Source organism: Somniosus microcephalus, chromosome 33 (assembly GCF_052327205.1).
Source record: "Somniosus microcephalus isolate GS21.2 chromosome 33, FLI_Smic_1.0, whole genome shotgun sequence".
Taxonomy (NCBI): domain Eukaryota; kingdom Metazoa; phylum Chordata; class Chondrichthyes; order Squaliformes; family Somniosidae; genus Somniosus; species Somniosus microcephalus.
In genome coordinates this window covers 14,700,822-14,725,460 of record NC_141019.1, presented here as the reverse complement: position 1 = coordinate 14,725,460, position 24,639 = coordinate 14,700,822, and the positions used below count along the sequence as shown (strand labels likewise).

General features: G+C 49.7%; 1 protein-coding gene across 2 annotated transcripts in view; it reads right to left on the bottom strand.

Annotated features, from left to right (window-relative positions):
* Window positions 1-24,639, bottom strand: part of LOC147096970 (uncharacterized) — a 1,290,222-nt gene that overhangs the window by 125,990 nt on the left and 1,139,593 nt on the right. The window contains exon 2 of one of the 2 annotated variants that reach the window (XM_085972683.1): window positions 18,020-18,100. The exons of the other annotated variant lie outside the window; for it this stretch is intronic. Within the exon in view, the coding sequence (XP_085828809.1) occupies window positions 18,020-18,100 (81 nt within the window). The remainder of the gene's footprint in view (window positions 1-18,019; window positions 18,101-24,639) is intronic. 2 annotated transcript variants of the gene reach the window in all.

Here is a 24,639-nt window from a genome sequence, read left to right as displayed (position 1 = left end):
GAGACTGGGGAGAGAGAGAGACTGGGGAGAGAGAGCGATTGGGGGAGAGAGAGAGACTGGGGAGAGAGAGAGACTGGGGAGAGAGAGAGATTGGGGAGAGAGAGAGATTGGGGGAGAGAGAGAGACTGGGGAGAGAGAGAGAAACTGGGAGAGAGAGAGATTGGGGGAGAGAGAGAGAAACTGGGCAAGAGAGAGACTGGGGAGAGAGAGAGACTGGGGGAGAGAGAGAGACTGGGTGAGAGAGAAACTGGGGGAGAGAGAGACTGGGAGAGAGAGAAACTGGGGGAGAGAGAGAGACTGGGAGAGAGAGAAACTGGGGGAGAGAGAGAGACTGGGAGAGAGAGAGAAACTGGGGGAGAGAGAGACTGGGGGAGAGAGAGAGACTGATTGGGGGAGAGAGAGAGACTGGGGAGAGAGAGAGAAACTGGGCAAGAGAGAGACTGGGTAGAGAGAGAGACTGGGGGAGAGAGAGAGACTGGGAGAGAGAGAAACTGGGGGAGAGAGAGAGACTGGGGGAGAGAGAGACTGGGAGAGAGAGAAACTGGGGGAGAGAGAGAGACTGGGAGAGAGAGAAACTGGGGGAGAGAGAGAGACTGGGAGAGAGAGAGAAACTGGGGGAGAGAGAGACTGGGGAGAGAGAGAGAAACTGGGAGAGAGAGAGACTGGGGAGAGAGAGAGAGAAACTGGGAGAGAGAGAGAGAGACTGGGGAGAGAGAGAGAGACTGGGGAGAGAGAGAGACTGGGGAGAGCGAGAGACTGGGAGGGAGAGAGAAACTGGGAGAGAGAGAGACTGGGGAGAGAGAGAGACTGGGAGAGAGAGAAAAACTGGGAGAGAGAGAGAGAGACTGGGGAGAGAGAGAGATTGGGGGAGAGAGAGAGACTGGGGAGAGAGAGAGATACTGGGCAGGGAGAGAGAGAGAAACTGGGCAGAGAGAGAAACTGTGAGAGAGAGAGAGAGAAACTGGGCGAGAGAGAGAGACTGGGGAGAGAGAGTGTGATGAAATATTTCCGTTCATCACTGCCTGTGACTGAGATCGGTTTCAGTGTCATTTCCCTTCCCCCAGACCTCATTGTATTGTGTACTGGAATGTGCTGTATTGTATACTGGAATGTGCTGGAATGTGCTGTGTGTAGGGCTCCGCCCATACCTGGCCCCGTTTGTAAGCTAGCTTCAGTCTAGCCCCAATCTCCAGAAGGACGACATCTCTCTCGCTTACGTGTTTCGTTCTAAGTTAATAAAAGCCTTGTTTTGTTCTGCTACCTTCGAGTCTCGGAATTATTGAGGCACATCAATTTTATTAACTTATTTTTTCAACACTATGGATCAACTCCTGAAACCCGAACGTTTGGATTTGGATCAACATGCTCCAGACACATCAGCACGCTTCGGACACTGGTTTGAGTGTATGGAATTCTTCCTGGACAATTCCGCAGCCGTCAAAGACGCTACGGACGCTGCAAGGATGAGACTCGGAATTCTGCGGAATTGGGTAAGCCACCGGGTTTACCCCCTCATCCAAGATGCCGAGACGTACCTGGCCGCCTGCGACATCTTAAAGGCACATTACCAGCAGCCTACGAATGAGGTGTATGCTAGGCACCTGCTCGCCACCCGCGCACAGCGACCTGGGGAATCGGTGGAGGAGTTCCTAAGCACCCTGAAAATGCTTGGCAAAGACTGCAAGTGCCGAGATGTAAAAGCCGCGGTGTACACTGACGAGCTTGTTCGCGATGCCTTCATCACAGGCCTCAGCTCCACTTACATCCGGCAAAGACTGCTGGAAGCAACGGGGTTGGACCTGAAACAGGCTGCGGACACCGCGCGATCCCTGGATGTGGCCCAGAGAAACTCGGACGCCTACTCTTCAGCCCGCGCCGTCCACGCCGCCACGTTTGCACCGAGGGCGCCGCCATCTTGGAAGGCATCTTCCCCGCCTGACAGCCCGACACCGGCTGGGCCCCGCTCTTCCCCCAGAAGCCCTACGACAGCCGCGACGCGTCAGGGACCCAACTGCTACTTCTGCGGGCAGCCAAAGCACACCAGAAACCTGTGCCCGGCGAAAGGCACCACCTGCTTTAAGTGCGGTAAGAAGGGGCACTTCGGGAAGGTGTGCAGAGGGAACCCCGCCGGAAAACCCGCCACCGCCGCGTGTGCGCCGTGGGAGCAGCCATCTTGGACGCCATCTTGCCCGACCTCGTGGGGTCCGCCATCTTGTGAGCAGACAGCGTGGACGCCATCTTGTATCGATCAGGGCCCTACAGTGGCATCGGTCACAGTGGACCAGACCAGGCCGCACCCGCTATCCAGATCAATGGTGGACATCGAGGTAAACGGGTGCCGGGTTAAATGCTTAATTGACAGTGGAAGCACGGAGAGCTTTATCCACCCAGAACTGGCACAACAACTCTCCCTAAAGGTGGTCCCTACTCAGGGTACCATCTCTATGGCTGACAAAACCCAGACATCGACCATTCTGGGTTACTGCACGGTACAATTGTGCGTTAACGGAACTGTATATGATAATTTTAAAGTATTAATCATGAAGAACCTATGTGCGAGCGTGATCTTGGGCCTGGATTTCCAGTGCAACCACCAAAGCATCACGCTCAAGTACGGTGGGTCCCAGCCGCCCCTCACAGTGTGCGGTCTGGCTACCCTGAAGGTAAAGCCGCCTTCGCTATTCGCGAACCTTACCCCTAACTGCCGGCCAATAGCGACCAAAAGCAGGAGGTACAGCTGGGAGGACAGGCGGTTTATCGCAACCGAGGTAGACAGGCTCCTGAAAGGGCGCATTATTGAACGCAGCAACAGCCCGTGGCGCACCCAAGTGGTAGTGGTAAGGGGTAGCGAGAAGAAACGGATGGTGATCGACTATAGTCAAACGATCAACAGGTACACCCTACTAGACGCCTACCCGCTACCCCGCATATCAGAAATGGTGAACCAAATCGCCCAATACCGGGTGTTCTCCACCATCGACCTCAAGTCAGCGTACCACCAGCTCCCTATCAGACCAGAGGACCGCCCGTACACCGCCTTCGAGGCGAACGGACGCCTCTACCAATTCCTCAGAGTCCCCTTTGGGGTGACGAATGGGGTCTCGGTCTTCCAGAGGGAGATGGACCGCATGGTCGATGACCACCACTTGCAGGCAACCTTCCCCTACCTCGACAACGTCACCATCTGCGGTCACAACCAGCAGGATCACGACTCGAACCTCGAGAGGTTCCTGAAAACCGCACAAAAACTCAACCTCACCTACAACGAGGACAAGTGCGTTTACAACACCACGTGCCTCTGCATACTAGGCAGCGTGGTGGAGAATGGGGAAATCGGACCAGACCCCGACCGATTGCGCCCCCTACGGGAGCTGCCCCTGCCCAACACTCCCAAAGCCCTGAAAAGATGCCTGGGGTTATTTTCTTATTATTCCCAATGGGTCCCCAACTACTCCGACAAAGCCCGCCCCCTCTTGAAAGCATCCTCTTTCCCGCTCTCTGCTGAGGCCCACGCCGCCTTCAAAAGCATTAAGCAGGATATTGAGCGGGCCACGCTACAGGCAGTGGACGAGAACACTCCATTTCAAGTGGAAAGTGATGCGTCTGACTTCGCCTTGGCGGCCACCCTCAACCAGGCGGGGCGGCCCGTAGCTTTCTTCTCGAGGACCCTCCAAGGGCCTGAGATCAGACACTCCTCCGTGGAAAAGGAGGCCCAAGCCATCGTGGAGGCAGTGCGCCACTGGCGCCACTACCTAGCCGGCAAACGCTTCACCCTACTTACCGACCAGCGGTCGGTAGCGTTTATGTTCAATAATAAACAGAGGGGGAAGATTAAAAATGATAAGATTCTTAGGTGGCGGATCGAGCTCTCCACCTTCGAGTACGACATCATTTACCGGCCAGGGGCCCTTAACGAATCCCCTGACGCCCTCTCACGAGGGATGTGTGCCAGCGCCACCGGGGATCGGCTACAGACCCTCCACAACAACCTCTGCCACCCAGGGGTCACGCGGCTGTTCCACTTCATAAAGTCCCGTAACTTACCCTACTCGATTGAGGAAGTTCGGTCCCTGACCAGGAACTGCCGCACTTGCGCTGAGTGCAAGCCTCGGTTCTACTGCTCAGATAGAGCCCACTTAATCAAAGCTACATGGCCCTTTGAGCGGCTCAGCTTAGATTTCAAGGGCCCCCTCCCGTCCGTCGACAGCAATGTTTACTTCCTGAACATTGTGGACGAATACTCCCGGTTCCCATTCGCCTTCCCCTGCCCAGACATGACCAGCGCCACGGTCATTAAATGCCTCAACAGCCTGTTCTGCCTGTTCGGTATGCCGAGCTACATCCATACGGATAGGGGGGCGTCCTTCATGAGTGAAGAGCTACGCCAGTACATGCTGTCCAGGGGGATCGCCACGAGCCGTACCACCAGCTACAACCCCCGGGGTAACGGCCAAGTGGAGCGAGAGAACGGGACAGTATGGAAAGCAGTCACTCTAGCTCTAAGGACCAAGGGCCTCCCTATCTCCCGCTGGCAGGAAGTCCTCTCGGATGTGCTCCATTCGATACGGTCGCTATTGTGTACGGCCACTAATACCACGCCTCATGAACGAATGTTTGTCTTTCCCCGGAAATCCACCTCAGGCGTATCCATGCCGTCATGGCTCTTCACCCCAGGTCCGGTACTCGTGCGAAGGCATGTGAGGGGCCACAAGACGGACCCTCTCGTGGAGCCAGTACACCTACTCCACGCCAACCCCCAATACGCATATGTCCGGCACGCCGACGGAAGGGAGGACACCGTGTCCATAAAAGACGTCGCCCCAGCCGGCATCGACAACAACCACGGCAATAGCGGCAACGACGATCACAGCAACTCTTACCCACCCACTACTCTTTCATCACCCCCGGAAGAACACCGACCAACGGCACCCCCACCAACTACCCCTTCAACAACCCTGGCGGCACCCCCGGCAGAGACCCAGGAGGCTACCGGGGACACCCAGCCGACACCCGCGGCACCGCAACAGCCACGTCGGTCGCAGAGGACTATCAAACCCCCGAACAGACTAAATCTATAGAAGGGGTGAATGTGATGAAATATTTCCATTCATCACGGCCTGTGACTGAGATCGGTTTCAGTGTCATTTCCCTTCCCCCAGACCTCATTGTATTGTGTACTGGAATGTGCTGTATTGTATACTGGAATGTGCTGGAATGTGCTGTGTGTAGGGCTCCGCCCATACCTGGCCCCGTTTGTAAGCTAGCTTCAGTCTAGCCCCAATCTCCAGAAGGACGACATCTCTCTCGCTTACGTGTTTCGTTCTAAGTTAATAAAAGCCTTGTTTTGTTCTGCTACCTTCGAGTCTCGGAATTATTGAGGCACATCAGAGAGAGACTGGGGAGAGAGAGAGAAACTGGGAGAGAGAGAGATTGGGGGAGAGAGAAACTGGGAGAGAGAGAGATTGGGGGAGAGAGAGAGACTGGGGAGAGAGAGAGAAACTGGGAGAGAGAGAGATTGGGGGGGAGAGAGAGAGACTGGGAGAGAGAGAGAGAGACTGGGAGAGAGAGAGAGAAACTGGGAGAGAGAGATTGGGGGAGAGAGAGATTGGGGGAGAGAGAGAGACTGGGAGAGAGAGAGAAACTGGGAGAGAGAGAAACTGGGAGAGAGAGAGATTGGGGGAGAGAGAGACTGGGAGAGAGAGAGATTGGGGGAGAGAGAGAGACTGGGGAGAGAGAGACTGGGGGAGAGAGAGAGACTGGGGAGAGAGAGAGGTTGGGGGAGAGAGAGAAACTGGGAGAGAGAGAGACTGGGAGAGAGAGAGATTGGGGGAGAGAGAGAGACTGGGGAGAGAGAGAGAAACTGGGAGAGAGAGAGACTGGGAGAGAGAGAGATTGGGGGAGAGAGAGATTGGGGGAGAGAGAGAGACTGGGAGAGAGAGAAACTGGGGGAGAGAGAGAGACTGGGAGAGAGAGAAACTGGGAGTGAGAGAGATTGGGGAGAGAGAGAGAAACTGGGAGAGAGAGAGATTGGGGGAGAGAGAGAGAAACTGGGCGAGAGAGAGACTGGGGAGAGAGAGAGAAACTGGGAGAGAGAGAGATTGGGGGAGAGAGAGAGAAACTGGGAGAGAGAGAGATTGGGGGAGAGAGAGAGAAACTGGGCGAGAGAGAGACTGGGGAGAGAGAGAGACTGGGGAGAGTGAGAGACTGGGGAGAGAGAGAGACTCGGAGTGAGAGAGATTGGGGAGAGAGAGAGATTGGGGGAGAGAGAGAGACGGGGGAGAGAGAGAGACTGGGGAGAGAGAGAGAGACTGGGGAGAGAGAGAGAGACTGGGGAGAGAGAGAGACTGGGGAGAGAGAGAGATTGGGGGAGAGAGAGAGATTGGGGGAGAGAGAGAGACTGGGGAGAGAGAGAGACTGGGGAGAGAGAGAGAGACTGGGGAGAGAGAGAGAAACTGGGAGTGAGAGAGATTGGGGGAGAGAGAGAGACTGGGGAGAGAGAGAGAAACTGGGAGAGAGAGAGATTGGGGGAGAGAGAGAGACGGGGAGAGAGAGAGAGATTGGGGGAGAGAGAGAGACTGGGGAGAGAGAGAGAAACTGGGAGAGAGAGAGATTGGGGGAGAGAGAGAGACGGGGAGAGAGAGAGAGATTGGGGGAGAGAGAGAGACTGGGGAGAGAGAGAGAGATTGGGAGAGAGAGAGAGACTGGGGAGAGAGAGACTGGGGAGAGAGAGAGAAACTGGGCGAGAGAGAGACTGGGGAGAGAGAGAGAAACTGGGAGAGAGAGAGAGATTGGGGGAGAGAGAGAGACTGGGAGAGAGAGAGAGACTGGGAGAGAGAGAGAAACTGGGAGAGAGACAGATGGGGGGGAGAGAGACTGGGGAGAGAGAGAGAGACTGGGAGAGAGAGAGAGACTGGGGAGAGAGAGAGACTGGGAGAGAGAGAGAAACTGGGAGAGAGAGAGAAACTGGGAGAGAGAGAGATGGGGGGGAGAGAGACTGGGGAGAGAGAGAGAGACTGGGAGAGAGAGAGAGACTGGGGAGAGTGAGAGAGACTGGGAGAGAGAGAGAGACTGGGGAGAGAGAGAGAGACTGGGGAGAGAGAGAGAGACTGGGGAGAGAGAGACTGGGGAGAGAGAGAGAAACTGGGGAGAGAGAGAGAGACTGGGGAGAGAGAGAGACTGGGGAGAGAGAGAGAAACTGGGAGTGAGAGAGAGATTGGGGGAGAGAGAGAGAGACTGGGAGAGAGAGACTGGGGAGAGAGAGAGAGACTGGGGAGAGAGAGATTGGGGGAGAGAGAGAGATTGGGGGAGAGAGAGAGACTGGGGAGAGAGAGAGATTGGGAGAGAGAGAGAGACTGGGAGAGAGAGAGAAACTGGGAGAGAGAGAGATTGGGGAGAGAGAGAGAAACTGGGGGAGAGAGAGACTGGGGAGAGAGAGAGAGACTGGAGAGAGAGAGAGACTGGGAGAGAGAGAGAGAGACTGGGGAGAGAGAGAGAGACTGGGGAGAGAGAGAAACTGGGAGAGAGAGAGATTGGGGGAGAGAGAGAGATTGGGGGAGAGAGAGAGACTGGGGAGAGAGAGACTGGGGAGAGAGAGAGAAACTGGGCGAGAGAGAGACTGGGGAGAGCGAGAGACTGGGAGGGAGAGAGAAACTGGGAGAGAGAGAGACTGGGGAGAGAGAGACTGGGATAGAGAGAGAGACTGGGGGAGAGAGAGACTGGGGAGAGAGAGACTGGGGGAGAGAGAGAGACTGGGGAGAGAGAGAGACTGGGGAGAGAGAGAGATTGGGGGAGAGAGAGAGACTGGGAGAGAGAGAGAAACTGGGAGAGAGAGAGACTGGGAGAGAGAGATTGGGGGAGAGAGAGAGACTGGGAGAGAGAGAGACTGGGAGAGAGAGAGATTGGGGGAGAGAGAGAGACTGGGAGAGAGAGAGATTGGGGGAGAGAGAGAGACTGGGGAGAGAGAGACTGGGGGAGAGAGACAGACTGGGGAGAGAGAGAGACTGGGGAGAGAGAGAGATTGGGGGAGAGAGAGAGACTGGGAGAGAGAGAGAAACTGGGAGAGAGAGAGATTGGGGGAGAGAGAGCGTGGGAGAGAGAGAGAAACTGGGAGAGAGAGAGACTGGGAGAGAGAGAGGTTGGGGGAGAGAGAGAGAAACTGGGAGAGAGAGAGAAACTGGGAGAGAGAGAGAGACTGGGAGAGAGAGAGACTGGGAGAGAGAGAGACTGGGAGAGAGAGAGATTGGGGGAGAGAGAGAGACTGGGGAGAGAGAGACTGGGGGAGAGAGAGAGAAACTGGGAGAGAGAGAGACTGGGAGAGAGAGAGACTGGGAGAGAGAGAGATTGGGGGAGAGAGAGAGACTGGGAGAGAGAGATTGGGGAGAGAGAGAGACTGGGAGAGAGAAAAACTGGGGAGAGAGAGACTGGGGAGAGAGAGAGAAACTGGGAGTGAGAGATTGGGGGAGAGAGAGAGACTGGGGAGAGAGAGAGACTGGGGAGAGAGAGAGGGACTGGGGAGAGAGAGAGATTGGGGGAGAGAGAGAGACTGGGGAGAGAGAGAGATTGGGGGAGAGAGAGAGACTGGGGAGAGAGAGAGAGACTGGGGAGAGAGAGAGACTGGGGAGAGAAAGAGAGACGGGGAGAGAGAGAGAAACTGGGCGAGAGAGAGAGAGACTGGGGAGAGATAGAGACTGGGGAGAGAGAGAGAAACGGGAGAGAGAGAGACGGGGAGAGAGAGAGACTGGGGAGAGAGAGAGAAACTGGGAGAGAGAGAGAGAGACTGGGGAGAGAGAGAGACTGGGGAGAGAGAGAGAAACTGGGAGAGAGAGAAAGAGACTGGGGAGAGAGAGAGACTGGGAGAGAGAGAGAAACTGGGAGAGAGAGAGATTGGGGGAGAGAGAGAGACTGGGGAGAGAGAGAGAGACTGGGAGAGAGAGAGAGACTGGGGAGAGTGAGAGAGACTGGGAGTGAGAGAGAGACTGGGGAGAGAGAGAGAGACTGGGGAGAGAGAGAGAGACTGGGGAGAGAGCGAGACTGGGGAGAGAGAGAGAAACTGGGGAGAGAGAGAGAGACTGGGGAGAGAGAGAGACTGGGGAGAGAGAGAGAAACTGGGAGTGAGAGAGAGATTGGGGGAGAGAGAGAGAGACTGGGAGAGAGAGACTGGGGAGAGAGAGAGAGAGACTGGGGAGAGAGAGATTGGGGGAGAGAGAGAGATTGGGGGAGAGAGAGAGACTGGGGAGAGAGAGAGATTGGGAGAGAGAGAGAGACTGGGAGAGAGAGAGAAACTGGGGAGAGAGAGAAACTGGGGAGAGAGAGAGAGACTGGGAGAGAGAGAGAAACTGGGAGAGAGAGAGAGACTGGAGAGAGAGAGAGAGACTGGGGAGATTGAGAGAAACTGGGAGAGAGAGAGAGAGACTGGGGAGAGAGAGAGAGACTGGGGAGAGAGAGAAACTGGGAGAGAGAGAGATTGGGGGAGAGAGAGAGATTGGGGGAGAGAGAGAGACTGGGGAGGGAGAGAGAGAGAGACTGGGAGAGAGAGAGACTGGGGAGAGAGAGATTGGGGAGAGAGAGAGAAACTGGGCGAGAGAGAGACTGGGGAGAGCGAGAGACTGGGAGGGAGAGAGAAACTGGGAGAGAGAGAGACTGGGGAGAGAGAGAGACTGGGGAGAGAGAGAGATTGGGAGAGAGAGAGATTGGGGAGAGAGAGACTGGGGGAGAGAGAGAGACTGGGGAGAGAGAGAGACTGGGGAGAGAGAGAGATTGGGAGAGAGAGAGATTGGGGGAGAGAGAGAGACTGGGAGAGAGAGAGAAACTGGGAGAGAGAGAGACTGGGAGAGAGAGAGATTGGGGGAGAGAGAGAGACTGGGAGAGAGAGAGAAACTGGGAGAGAGAGAGACTGGGAGAGAGAGAGATTGGGGGAGAGAGAGAGACTGGGAGAGAGAGATATTGGGGGAGAGAGAGAGACTGGGGAGAGAGAGACTGAGGGAGAGAGACAGACTGGGGAGAGAGAGAGACTGGGGAGAGAGAGAGATTGGGGGAGAGAGAGAGACTAGGAGAGAGAGAGAAACTGGGAGAGAGAGAGATTGGGGGAGAGAGAGAGAGACTGGGGAGAGAGAGAGAAACTGGGAGAGAGAGAGATTGGGGGAGAGAGAGAGACTGGGGTAGAGAGAGAGACTGGGGAGAGAGAGAAACTGGGAGAGAGAGAGAGATTGGGGGAGAGAGAGAAACTGGGAGAGAGAGAGACTGGGAGAGAGAGAGATTGGGGGAGAGAGAGAGACTGGGGAGAGAGAGAAACTGGGAGAGAGAGAGATTGGGGGAGAGAGAGAGACTGGGAGGGAGAGATTGGGGGAGAGAGAGACTGGGGGAGAGAGAGATTGGGGAAGAGAGAGACTGGGGGAGAGAGAGAGATTGGGGGAGAGAGAGAGACTGGGGAGAGAGAGAAACTGGGAGAGAGAGAGATTGGGGGAGAGAGAGAGATTGGGGGAGAGAGAGAGAAACTGGGAGAGAGAGAGATTGGGGGAGAGAGAGAGACTGGGGAGAGAGAGAGAAACTGGGAGAGAGAGAGATTGGGGGAGAGAGAGAGACTGGGAAGAGAGAGAAACTGGGAGGGAGAGAGAGACTGGGAGTGAGAGAGATTGGGGGAGAGAGAGAGACTGGGGAGAGAGAGAGAAACTGGGAGAGAGAGAGAGATAGACTGTGGGAGATAGAGACTGGAGGAGAGAGAGACTGTGGGAGAGAGAGAGAGACTGTGGGAGAAAGAGAAACTGGAAGAGAGAGAGAGAGACTGGGGTTGAGAGTTAGAGACTGTGGGAGAGAGAGACTCCAGCTCCAACCAGGCACACACCCTGGGGTCCCACAGCCCGGTACAACTAAAGGAGAAGTTTAACCAGCTGGAGATAGAGCTGGTTAAACTTATAGAGGAGGTCCTTCAACTGAAAACCGACCAAGAAAGCAGCATTTCAGCAACGAAGCAAGAACAAAAGCAAGAGAGGGAGAGATACAGGAGAGAGCTGAATTTACTTGGGAAGCAGGTGAAAGAGCTGCAGAAAGACAGGGAGAACCACAGGGGAGAGATAGCGGCATTAGCCCAGCAGCCAGAGGCCAGAGATAAGACAGTGCAGAGCCCGACTGAGCAGCTGCACTCTCCCACTGAACAACAGCAGCAGACCCACAATACAAGGGGTGCCACACAGACCGACCAGCCCACTAAAGCCCAGTCTGCCCCCACCACTTTGGAACCACAGCCGAGCCGCTTACAAGAGGAGCGCACAGACCAGACACAACCCCCCCAGTCCAACACACAACCTGTGAGTCCAGGCGAGAGCCACCAGCCAGTAAACACCAACAAGGCTGACATTGCAATACTCATAGACTCAAACGGGAAACACCTCCGGGAGAAAAAGCTATTCCCTAAACATATCGTAGCCAAGCACTGGTGCCCAAATTCAGACAAAGTCCTGGAATTGTTGACCACAACCCAATTAGGCTCCCCTCAACACATCATCATACACACCGGCACAAATGACCTAGGGGCCCAGCAGGAGAGGGTGGAAACGTCGCTCCGAACAGTGATTGAGAAGGCAAGCACCACCTTCCCAAACGCTAGAATCACTATTTCCACACTGTTGCCGAGAAAAGACTTTCACCACAGAGCAATCCACAAGATAAATGCCAGCATAGCACGATACTGTGAACTAAAACAAAACGTGCACCTGGCCCAACACCCCAACCTCGATGTGAAATGTCTTGAAGACCACGTCCATCTCTACAAGGCGCTAGTACCGATCTTTGCTAAGGCCCTGAAGGATGTCGCTCTTAACTGGGTTCACACCCAGACTCCAAGAGGAACAGGACACCCCCCCAGCCATCAGAGACCAGCGAGGTACAGCCCAGGACCAATACAGAGACCACCACCACACCAACCAGGACCAGAGAGGATCCCCACGTACACGCCATTTGAGCACAGCACCACTGCCCGACCTGCACCACTCCTGCCCCTCAGGAGAGCAGGACCACCACAGCAGCAAGAACCCCAGCCCGACAGAGTGAGATGGGCACAGGACGTAAGCAATAAAACAGGCAGAGACAATCCATTGAGAGACATAAAGCAGATGCTCAGCATCATCTGCTCCTGCCTTATGGATCAGGAAGCATAATGACTAGCCCTTTTCACTTTTCACACCTGAAAAAAAAAGGGTATGACTGTTGGAAAGAGTTGCAGCTATGTACTGTCAGTATTTATAGACACTTGAGGTGTTCCTTTCCCCCCCATTTAATACGACAAAGACACACACATCTATCACAGTAAAAGACCAATCTAAACATGAAATCCTTGTGCATCTCAACCTGGAATATCCAAGGCCTACGCTCTTCTGTGCTTGGCCTAAAGAGCAGTTCCCCAGAGTTCCGAGATGAAATCAAAGATCTGGACATTATCATTTTGCAAGAGACATGGTGTAGAGGAGAAGGACCCACTGGTTGTCCCCCTGGGTACACAGAGCTAGTGGTCCCCTCCAATAAACTGCCAGGAGTAACCCAGGGCAGAGACTCTGGAGGCATGCTGATTTGGTTCAAAGCAGAGCTTAGCAATTACATTGAATTTATAAAATAAGGGCGAAAACCACTTATGGCTCAAGATTAAGAAAGACGTAATTTCTAGCATGCAAAATGTTTTCATTTGCGCAATCTACATCCCCCTATAGAATCCTCGTATTTCAAAGAGGACAGCTTCTCCAACATTGAGAGCGAGATTAACCATTACCAGGCCCATGGGAAGGTGTTGATCTGTGGTGACCTCAACTCAAGAACTGGTGAAGAACCAGACTTTATCAGTACTCAGGGGAATAATTACATATTTGGAAATAACCAGTTTGATCTCCCTTTACATTCACACAGGTGTAACTACGACAAACAGATAAATGCAAACGGAAAGCAGCTCCTGCAGCTCTGTCGAAGCCTGGGTCTGTACATCGTCAATGGTAGGTTCATAGGAGACTCCCTAGGAAGACCGACCTATTCTTCATCTCTTGGCATCTGCACCGTAGACTATATGATTACAGATCTGGACCCATCCTCTTTCAGAGCATTCACAGTCAAACCACTAACACCACTGTCAGATCACAGCCAAATTACTGCGTATCTTAAAAGGACAGAAACAACCAACACAGAAACACAGCCCAGTAAGCTGTACAACATTTAAAAAATCCTACAGATGGGCCCAAAACAGTACGGAAAAATACTAGAAAGCAATTAGCAGCCAATCAACTCAATCCCTCTTGGACACCTTTCTGGAAAACACATACACTCACAATAAAGAAGGCATAAACCAGGCAGTGAATAACCTAAATAATATTTTTGATAATTTGGCAACAATGTCGAACTTGATATCTCGCAAGAGTAAACCCAAAACACAAAACCACGAAAAATGGTTTGATTCAGACTGTCATAACATGAGGAAAAAACTCAGAAAAATATCAAACCAAAAACACAGACAACCAGAAAACGAGGAACTACGCCTTGCTTATTGTCAGGCACTAACACAATATAAAAACACACTCAGAGCCAATAAAGAACAGTATATTAAGAATAAACTCAGCTCCATTGAGGAATCTATCGATTCTAATTGTTTCTGGGACAACTGGAATACATTGCACAAAAAGCAACGCGACGAATTGCCCATTCAAAATGGAGACATATGGGAAAACAATTTTGAAAAATTATACCTGTTGTGTATGTAATATGTGTGCTACTTTGAACCTATGGACAGGACTGCACTACTTGTAGGGCGTAGTGATACGCAGTACCACTCCTGGCCATAGGGGTATAAATAGTACTGTGGGTACTGATCTCCCCTCAGTTCCCGCCTGTGGGCATGAAGTAAAGACCTACGTGCAGTCCCTACCTCCAACCAGTAAAAACCTGTTTGAGTTATACGTTTAAGTCTTTGTGTTAATTGTTCAATACAATACACATACTTAACAATACCAGAAAAACACACTAAGCCCAGAGCAAGATCTAACATGCAAAGAATTGGAAAAGCTCGAACTGGCCATAAAAGACAACCAAAACCCATTAGACCACCCAATAACTGAAAAAGAGCTATTTGAAAAATTCAAGGACCTACGACCAAGAAAAGCTTGCAGTGCAGATGGCATCCTAAACGAGGTGATTAAACACACTGACGATAAAATGAACTTTCAAATATGTTTTGTGACACTTAGTTCCTGCTTTTGCCCTTTTTATTACTTTACCTTTTACTCCATACCTTCTGCCCCTTCCTGACATGCTCTGGTTTTTAATTTCCCCACTGCTACCTAAGTCTATGACCTTCTCTGTTGTCATTTTTATTATTTGCTCTCTAGGAACCTCCCCCCCACTAGTTAGTTTAAAGCCCTCTCTACAGCCCTAGTTATATGATCCGCCAGGACTCTAGTCCCAGCACTGGCCAAGTGAAGCCCGTCCCAACGGAACAGCTCCCTCCTGCCCCAGTACTGGTGCCAGTGTCCCAGGAAGCAAAACCCATTTCTCCCACACCAGCCTTTGAGCCACGCATTTAACTCTCTAATTTTATTTGTCCTAGCCAAATTCGCTCGTGGCTCAGGTAATAATCCAGAGATTATTACCCTTGTGGTTCTGCTTTTTAATTTGGCCCCTAGCTGCTCAAACTCCCTCAGCAGAACCTCCTTCCTTGTCCTATCTATGTCGTTGGTACCAACATGGACCACGACAACTGGATCCTCCCCCTCCCACTCCAAATTTCTCTCCAGTCCAGAGGAGATGTCCTTAACCCTGGCACCGGGCAGGCAACACAGCCTTCGGGACTCTCGCTCTCGGCAGTGAGGTGTGGGGTCCGCTAACACAACAAGAATTCGCAAAATGGGACAAATACCCAATTGAGATCCTGCATGCAGAATCCTGTAAAGGTATTTTCCGGACTCAGAGGAAAACCACAAACAATGCATGCAGGGCAGAACTAGGCCAATATCCACTACTAATTACTATCCAAAAACGAGCCATCAAATTTTGGAAACACCTAAAAATGAGCAACCCCCACTGCTATCATTATGAAGCCTTGAAATGCCAAGAGATGATCATAGAGAAGAGTCCCCTCAGTCAACTAGTCCTGGGACTCAGTGAAGTAACTAACAACACTACTCATAATAACCAGCTCCAGGACAGTGACATCCTAGCACAGAGAATTCGACCCAACACAATTATCACTAAACAAAAGGAAAAATATTTGAACTATTGGACAGAAACGACAAAAACCCAAAACAACCTCAATTGCTATTTGGCCCTAAACAGACAATACACCATGGCTGAATACCTGACCATGGTAAAGGATAGCAAACTGAGAAAAGCCTTGACAATGTACAGACTTAGTGAACATAGCCTGGCCATCGAAAAAGGCAGACACAGGCAGACCTGGCTGCCAAGAGAGGACAGGATATGCTCTCACTGCAGTCAGGGAGTGGTGGAGACAGAGATGCACTTCCTCACAGCTTGCGGAAACTATCAGGACATAAGGGAGAATTTCTACCCAAAATTCACAAAAATATGTCCTGAATTCAAAAATCTGAATGACCACCAGAAACTCCCATATCTATTGGGGGAACAGAGAAAATGTGTAACTATAGCGGCAAACTATGTTACAGCCTGCCACAAGCAGAGGGACAACCAGTGACACATTAAATCTTAGAAAAGATTATATGCATATGTATACATGGGTATACTTGTCTATACACTTTATGTCTAGATCAGTGTTTATGTGCTCAATCATACATGTATTTCTGTGCTTTGGCAACATAAGATGTATCTTGCCAATAAAGCAATTTGAATTGAATTGATTTGAATTGAGAGAGAGAGAGGGGAGAGAGAGAGAGAGAGAATAGGGTGAGAGGATGAGGTGAATGAACACTAAACAGTACATCACAGAGAGATATACATTATTCTTCACTCCTTGATACATAAAATGTAAAAGGCACTTCCTCTCTACACAGAGCCTTCAAAACATAAACTCCTTTCTTGACAATGAGCACAACACAAAACCCGGAGCTCCCTGGCACATTTCTGAATCGGACTGGATTGTTTCTTCCAGCCAGAGAAATCTGATCAAAAACCTATTGAAGCGACACTGAAAGAGAAGGCCCACTCCCCACTGCTCACTCCCCCACTCCCCCACTCCCCACTCCCCACTGCCCACTCCCCCACTGCCCAATCCCCACTGCCCACTCCCCCACTCCCCACTGCCCACTCCCCACTGCCCACTCCCCCACTCCCCACTGCCCACTCCCCACTGCCCACTCCCCACTCCCCACTGCTCACTCCCCCCACTCCCCACTCCCCACTGCCCACTCCCCCACTCCCCACTCCCCCACTCCCCACTGCCCACTCCCCACTGCCCACTCCCCCACTCCCTACTCCCCACTGCCCACTCCCCCACTGCCCACTCCCCACTCCCCACTCCCCACTGCCCACTCCCCACTGCTCACTCCCCCACTCCCCCACTCCCCACTGCCCACTCCCCACTGCCCACTCCCCCACTCCCCCACTGCCCACTCCCCACTGCCCGCTCCCCACTGCGCACTCCCCACTCCCCACTGCCCACTCCCCACTCCCCACTGCCCACTCCCCACTGCCCAGTCCCCACTGCTCACTCCCCCACTGCCCAGTCCCCACTGCTCACTCCCCCACTGCCCCACTGCCCACTCCCCACTGCCCACTCCCCCACTCCCCACTGCCCAGTCCCCACTGCTCACTCCCCCACTGCCCACTCCCCACTGCTCACTCCCCCACTGCCCCACTGCCCACTCCCCACTGCCCACTCCCCACTGCCCAGTCCCCACTGCTCACTCCCCCACTGCCCCACTGCTCACTCCCCACTGCCCACTCCCCACTCCCCACTGCCCACTCCCCCACTGCCCACTCCCCACTGCCCACTCCCCACTGCCCACTGCCCACTCCCCACTCCCCACTGCCCACTCCCCACTCCCCACTGCCCACTCCCCCACTCCCCACTCCCCACTCCCCACTGCCCACTCCCCACTCCCACACTCCCCACTCGCCCACTCCCCACTCCCACACTCCCCCACTCGCCACCCCCACACTCCCACACTCCCCACTCCCACACTCCCCACTCCCCACTCCCACACTCCCCACTCCCCCACTCGCCCACTCCCCACTCCCCACTCGCCCACTCGCCCACTCCCACACTCCCCACTCGCCCACTCCCCACTCCCACACTCTCCGTTTTGGGTGGGGAAGTGGGGCATTGCCTGTCCGGCTCACGTGTTCTGTCCTCTCTTGCACTCTCTCCAGAAACCCTTCCAGCTCCTGGTCCTCAAACCTCCATGTTCAGCAAAATGAGTAAGTTGGCAGCTGCCCCGGATTCCCGGACCTGCTGCAGCCCTTTAAATGGCTGCTTAGCGCGGTTAGCATTGCCGCTTGTTTCTGCGCTGTGCTCTCCATGCGGGCGTTATTGCGCGTGCTTTATTGCAGCTCCCGAGGGCAGTCAAATCCCAGGCTCATGAGCATGCTCAATAAAACTCAACGAGCTGAATCAGTGCTCAGGTATTCCTTCAATAGATTTCTTTTATGCAAGGCAAAAATTCTTTTGAAAATAATGACACTTGTGATCACATTAATTAGTGATCACATCATCGAACTGGTGAACACATCAACTAGTTGCATCTACAACTGCCTGTTGCTAAGGAAGGTGACAGGGTAACTGTTGCTAAGGAGATAGGCACAGCACCTGTAGCCACAGAGTACGGTACAGTACCTGTTGCTAAGGAAGGTGGCAAGGCAACTGTTGCTAAGGAGATAGGCACAGTAACTGTAGCCAAAGGGTAGGGTACAGTACCTGTTGCTAAGGAAGGTGGCAGGGTAACTGTTGCTAAGGAGATAGGCACAGTACCTGTTGCCAAAGGGTAGGGTACAGTACCTGTTGCTAAGGAAGGTGGCAGGGTAACTGTTGCTAAGAAGGGTGCTACAGTACCCGTTGCTAAGAAGGATGTTATGGTACCTGTTGTTTGTTGAAGCTGTTTGCGCACTGCTCAAACTGTTCATCTTTTGTTTCCATGGTTTTGCCAATTCTCTGGAGTACCTGAAGGAGAAAAGCAAAGTTTGGTTCAGCCATTACTGCAGACTTGGCATGGTGGTGAGCCAGTGGAAGGGGCAGGAGAGCCAGGAGCAGCTGCACGTCGGGCCTAAGCGAACAGCACCATCTGGGTGCTGATGAAGGCTTCTTGTGTTCAGTGCAATATAAACATTCTTACCTGCACACTTTGGCTGCCCCAGGACCCCTGCGGAACCTCTGGCTGGTGGGGCATTATGGGCTGGCCACGGTGCCATGTTTTCTGGATGGTTCTGTGTTGGGGCAAACAGTCGGTGGTCGCACTAGAGAATGAGGCAGGAGGCCAGGAATGGCTTCTTCCACTCCATTTAAATGTCTCCATTCACCCAGGAAAGCCCCATATAGCCTGGTGAAGAACGTCTCTGCCCATTTTTCCTGACCTTTGCCCCTGGGGGACAGGGCGTTCCCCAGGAGCAAGGGTCAATTAAATAGGCCCTACTATATCTAAGGACACCAGTTCATGCTTCTTCCTGTTCAAAGACCGTGTGATTTAGCTTGTGTCCATCTGTGTATCCAATGCTTGGTTGGCTGTGAACAAACTTAGAGCAGGAAGTATCTCAGTACACCCTACTCTCATTACAGTCCTGATATATCACACACAACTCTCATTACAGTCCTGATATATCACACCCTACTCTCATTACAGTCCTGATATATCACACACAACTCTCATTACAGTCCTGATATATCACACCCTACTCTCATTACAGTCCTGATATATCACACACAACTCTCATTACAGCCCTGATATATCACACCCTACTCTCATTACAGTCCTGATATATCACACACAACTCTCATTACAGTCCTGATATATCACACACAACTCTCATTACAGTCCTGATATATCACACCCTACTCTCATTACAGTCCTGATATATCACACACAACTCTCATTACAGCCCTGATATATCACACCCTACTCTCATTACAGTCCTGATATATCACACACAACTCTCATTACAGTCCTGATATATCACACACAACTCTCATTACAGTCCTGATATATCACACCCTACTCTCATTACAGTCCTGATATATCACACACAACTCTCATTACAGTCCTGATATATCACACCCAACTCTCATTACAGTCCTGATATATCACACACAACTCTCATTACAGTCCTGATATATCACACACAACTCTCATTACAGTCCTGATATATCACACCCTACTCTCATTACAGTCCTGATATATCACACACAACTCTCATTACAGTCCTGATATATCACACACAACTCTCATTACAGCCCTGATATATCACACACAACTCTCATTACAGTCCTGATATATCACACACAACTCTCATTACAGTCCTGATATATCACACACAACTCTCATTACAGTCCTGATATATCACACACAACTCTCATTACAGTCCTGATATATCACACCCTACTCTCATTACAGTCCTGATATATCACACACAACTCTCATTACAGCCCTGATATATCACACCCTACTCTCATTACAGTCCTGATATATCACACACAACTCTCATTACAGTCCTGATATATCACACACAACTCTCATTACAGCCCTGATATATTACACACAACTCTCATTACAGTCCTGATATATCACACACAACTCTCATTACAGCCCTGATATATCACACCCTACTCTCATTACAGTCCTGATATATCACACACAACTCTCATTACAGTCCTGATATATCACACCCTACTCTCATTACAGTCCTGATATATCACACACAACTCTCATTACAGTCCTGATATATCACACACAACTCTCATTACAGTCCTGATATATCACACACAACTCTCATTACAGTCCTGATATATCACACCCTACTCTCATTACAGTCCTGATATATCACACCCTGCTCTCATTACAGTCCTGATATATCACACCCTACTCTCATTACAGTCCTGATATATCACACCCTACTCTCATTACAGTCCTCATATATCACACACAACTCTCATTACAGCCCTGATATATCATACCCTACTCTCATTACAGTCCTGATATATCACACCCTACTCTCATTACAGTCCTGATATATCACACACAACTCTCATTACAGTCCTGATATATCACACACAACTCTCATTACAGTCCTGATATATCACACACAACTCCCATTACAGTCCTGATATATCACACCCTACTCTCATTACAGTCCTGATATATCACACACAACTCTCATTACAGTCCTGATATATCACACACAACTCTCATTACAGCCCTGATATATCACACCCTACTCTCATTACAGTCCTGATATATCACACACAACTCTCATTACAGTCCTGATATATCACACACAACTCTCATTACAGTCCTGATATATCACACCCTACTCTCATTACAGTCCTGATATATCACACACAACTCTCATTACAGCCCTGATATATCACACCCTACTCTCATTACAGTCCTGATATATCACACACAACTCTCATTACAGTCCTGATATATCACACACAACTCTCATTACAGTCCTGATATATCACACCCTACTCTCATTACAGTCCTGATATATCACACACAACTCTCATTACAGTCCTGATATATCACACCCAACTCTCATTACAGTCCTGATATATCACACACAACTCTCATTACAGTCCTGATATATCACACACAACTCTCATTACAGTCCTGATATATCACACCCTACTCTCATTACAGTCCTGATATATCACACACAACTCTCATTACAGTCCTGATATATCACACACAACTCTCATTACAGCCCTGATATATCACACACAACTCTCATTACAGTCCTGATATATCACACACAACTCTCATTACAGTCCTGATATATCACACACAACTCTCATTACAGTCCTGATATATCACACACAACTCTCATTACAGTCCTGATATATCACACCCTACTCTCATTACAGTCCTGATATATCACACACAACTCTCATTACAGCCCTGATATATCACACCCTACTCTCATTACAGTCCTGATATATCACACACAACTCTCATTACAGTCCTGATATATCACACACAACTCTCATTACAGTCCTGATATATCACACACAACTCTCATTACAGTCCTGATATATCACACACAACTCTCATTACAGTCCTGATATATCACACACAACTCTCATTACAGTCCTGATATACCACACCCTACTCTCATTACAGTCCTGATATATCACACCCTACTCTCATTACAGTCCTGATATATCACACACAACTCTCATTACAGTCCTGATATATCACACCCTACTCTCATTACAGTCCTGATATATCACACACAACTCTCATTACAGTCCTGATATATCACACACAACTCTCATTACAGTCCTGATATATCACACACAACTCTCATTACAGTCCTGATATATCACACACAACTCTCATTACAGTCCTGATATATCACACCCAACTCTCATTACAGTCCTGATATATCACACACAACTCTCATTACAGTCCTGATATATCACACACAACTCTCATTACAGTCCTGATATATCACACACAACTCTCATTACAGTCCTGATATATCACACACAACTCTCATTACAGTCCTGATATATCACACACAACTCTCATTACAGTCCTGATATATCACACACAACTCTCATTACAGCCCTGATATATCACACCCTACTCTCATTACAGTCCTGATATATCACACACAACTCTCATTACAGTCCTGATATATCACACACAACTCTCATTACAGTCCTGATATATCACACCCTACTCTCATTACAGTCCTGATATATCACACACAACTCTCATTACAGCCCTGATATATCACACCCTACTCTCATTACAGTCCTGATATATCACACACAACTCTCATTACAGTCCTGATATATCACACACAACTCTCATTACAGTCCTGATATATCACACCCTACTCTCATTACAGTCCTGATATATCACACACAACTCTCATTACAGTCCTGATATATCACACCCAACTCTCATTACAGTCCTGATATATCACACACAACTCTCATTACAGTCCTGATATATCACACACAACTCTCATTACAGTCCTGATATATCACACCCTACTCTCATTACAGTCCTGATATATCACACACAACTCTCATTACAGTCCTGATATATCACACACAACTCTCATTACAGCCCTGATATATCACACACAACTCTCATTACAGTCCTGATATATCACACACAACTCTCATTACAGTCCTGATATATCACACACAACTCTCATTACAGTCCTGATATATCACACACAACTCTCATTACAGTCCTGATATATCACACCCTACTCTCATTACAGTCCTGATATATCACACACAACTCTCATTACAGCCCTGATATATCACACCCTACTCTCATTACAGTCCTGATATATCACACACAACTCTCATTACAGTCCTGATATATCACACACAACTCTCATTACAGTCCTGATATATCACACACAACTCTCATTACAGTCCTGATATATCACACACAACTCTCATTACAGTCCTGATATATCACACACAACTCTCATTACAGTCCTGATATACCACACCCTACTCTCATTACAGTCCTGATATATCACACCCTACTCTCATTACAGTCCTGATATATCACACACAACTCTCATTACAGTCCTGATATATCACACCCTACTCTCATTACAGTCCTGATATATCACACACAACTCTCATTACAGTCCTGATATATCACACACAACTCTCATTACAGTCCTGATATATCACACACAACTCTCATTACAGTCCTGATATATCACACACAACTCTCATTACAGTCCTGATATATCACACCCAACTCTCATTACAGTCCTGATATATCACACACAACTCTCATTACAGTCCTGATATATCACACACAACTCTCATTACAGTCCTGATATATCACACACAACTCTCATTACAGTCCTGATATATCACACACAACTCTCATTACAGTCCTGATATATCACACACAACTCTCATTACAGTCCTGATATACCACACCCAACTCTCATTACAGTCCTGATATATCACACACAACTCTCATTACAGTCCTGATATATCACACACAACTCTCATTACAGTCCTGATATATCACACACAACTCTCATTACAGTCCTGATATATCACACACAACTCTCATTACAGTCCTGATATATCACACACAACTCTCATTACAGTCCTGATATACCACACCCAACTCTCATTACAGTCCTGATATATCACACACAACTCTCATTACAGTCCTGATATATCACACACAACTCTCATTACAGTCCTGATATATCACACACAACTCTCATTACAGTCCTGATATATCACACACAACTCTCATTACAGTCCTGATAAACCACACCCAACTCTCATTACAGTCCTCATATATCACACCCAACTCGCATTACAGTCCTGATATATCACACCCAACTCTCATTACAGCCCTGATATATCACACACAACTCTCATTACAGTCCTGATATATCACACACAACTCTCATTACAGTCCTGATATATCACACCCTACTCTCATTACAGTCCTGATATATCACACACAACTCTCATTACAGCCCTGATATATCACACCCTACTCTCATTACAGTCCTGATATATCACACACAACTCTCATTACAGTCCTGATATATCACACACAACTCTCATTACAGTCCTGATATATCACACACAACTCTCATTACAGTCCTGATATATCACACACAACTCTCATTACAGCCCTGATATATCACACACAACTCTCATTACAGTCCTGATATATCACAGACAACTCTCATTACAGTCCTGATATATCACACACAACTCTCATTACAGTCCTGATATACCACACCCAACTCTCATTACAGTCCTGATATACCACACCCAACTCTCATTACAATCCTGATATACCACATCCTTCACTACAAACCTGATATACCACATCCTTCATTACCAACCTGATATACCACATCCTTCATTACCAACCTAATATACCACATGCTTCATTAAAGTCCTGATATACCACATCCTTCATTACAGTCCTGATATACCACATCCTTCATTACAGTGCTGATATACCACACACAACTCTCATTACAGTCCTGATACACCACATCCTTCATTACAATCCTGATATACCACATCCTTCATTACAGTGCTGATATACCACACGCAACTCTCATTACAGTCCTGATATACCACATCCTTGATTACAGTCCTGATATACCACACCCTTCATTACAATCCTGATATACCACATCCTTCCTTACATTCCTGATATACCACACCCAACTCTCATTACAGTCCTGATACACCACATCCTTCATTTCAACCCTGATATGCCACATCCTTCATTGCAACCCTGATGTAACACATCCTTCAGTACAATCCTGATATACCACATCCTTGATTACAGTCCTGATATACCACATTCTTTACATTCCTGATATATTATATCCTTCCTTACAGTCCTGATATACCACATCCTTCATTACAGACCTGATATACCACATCCTTCATTACAATCCTGATGTACCACAACCTTCATTACCAACCCTGATATACCACACCCTTCATTA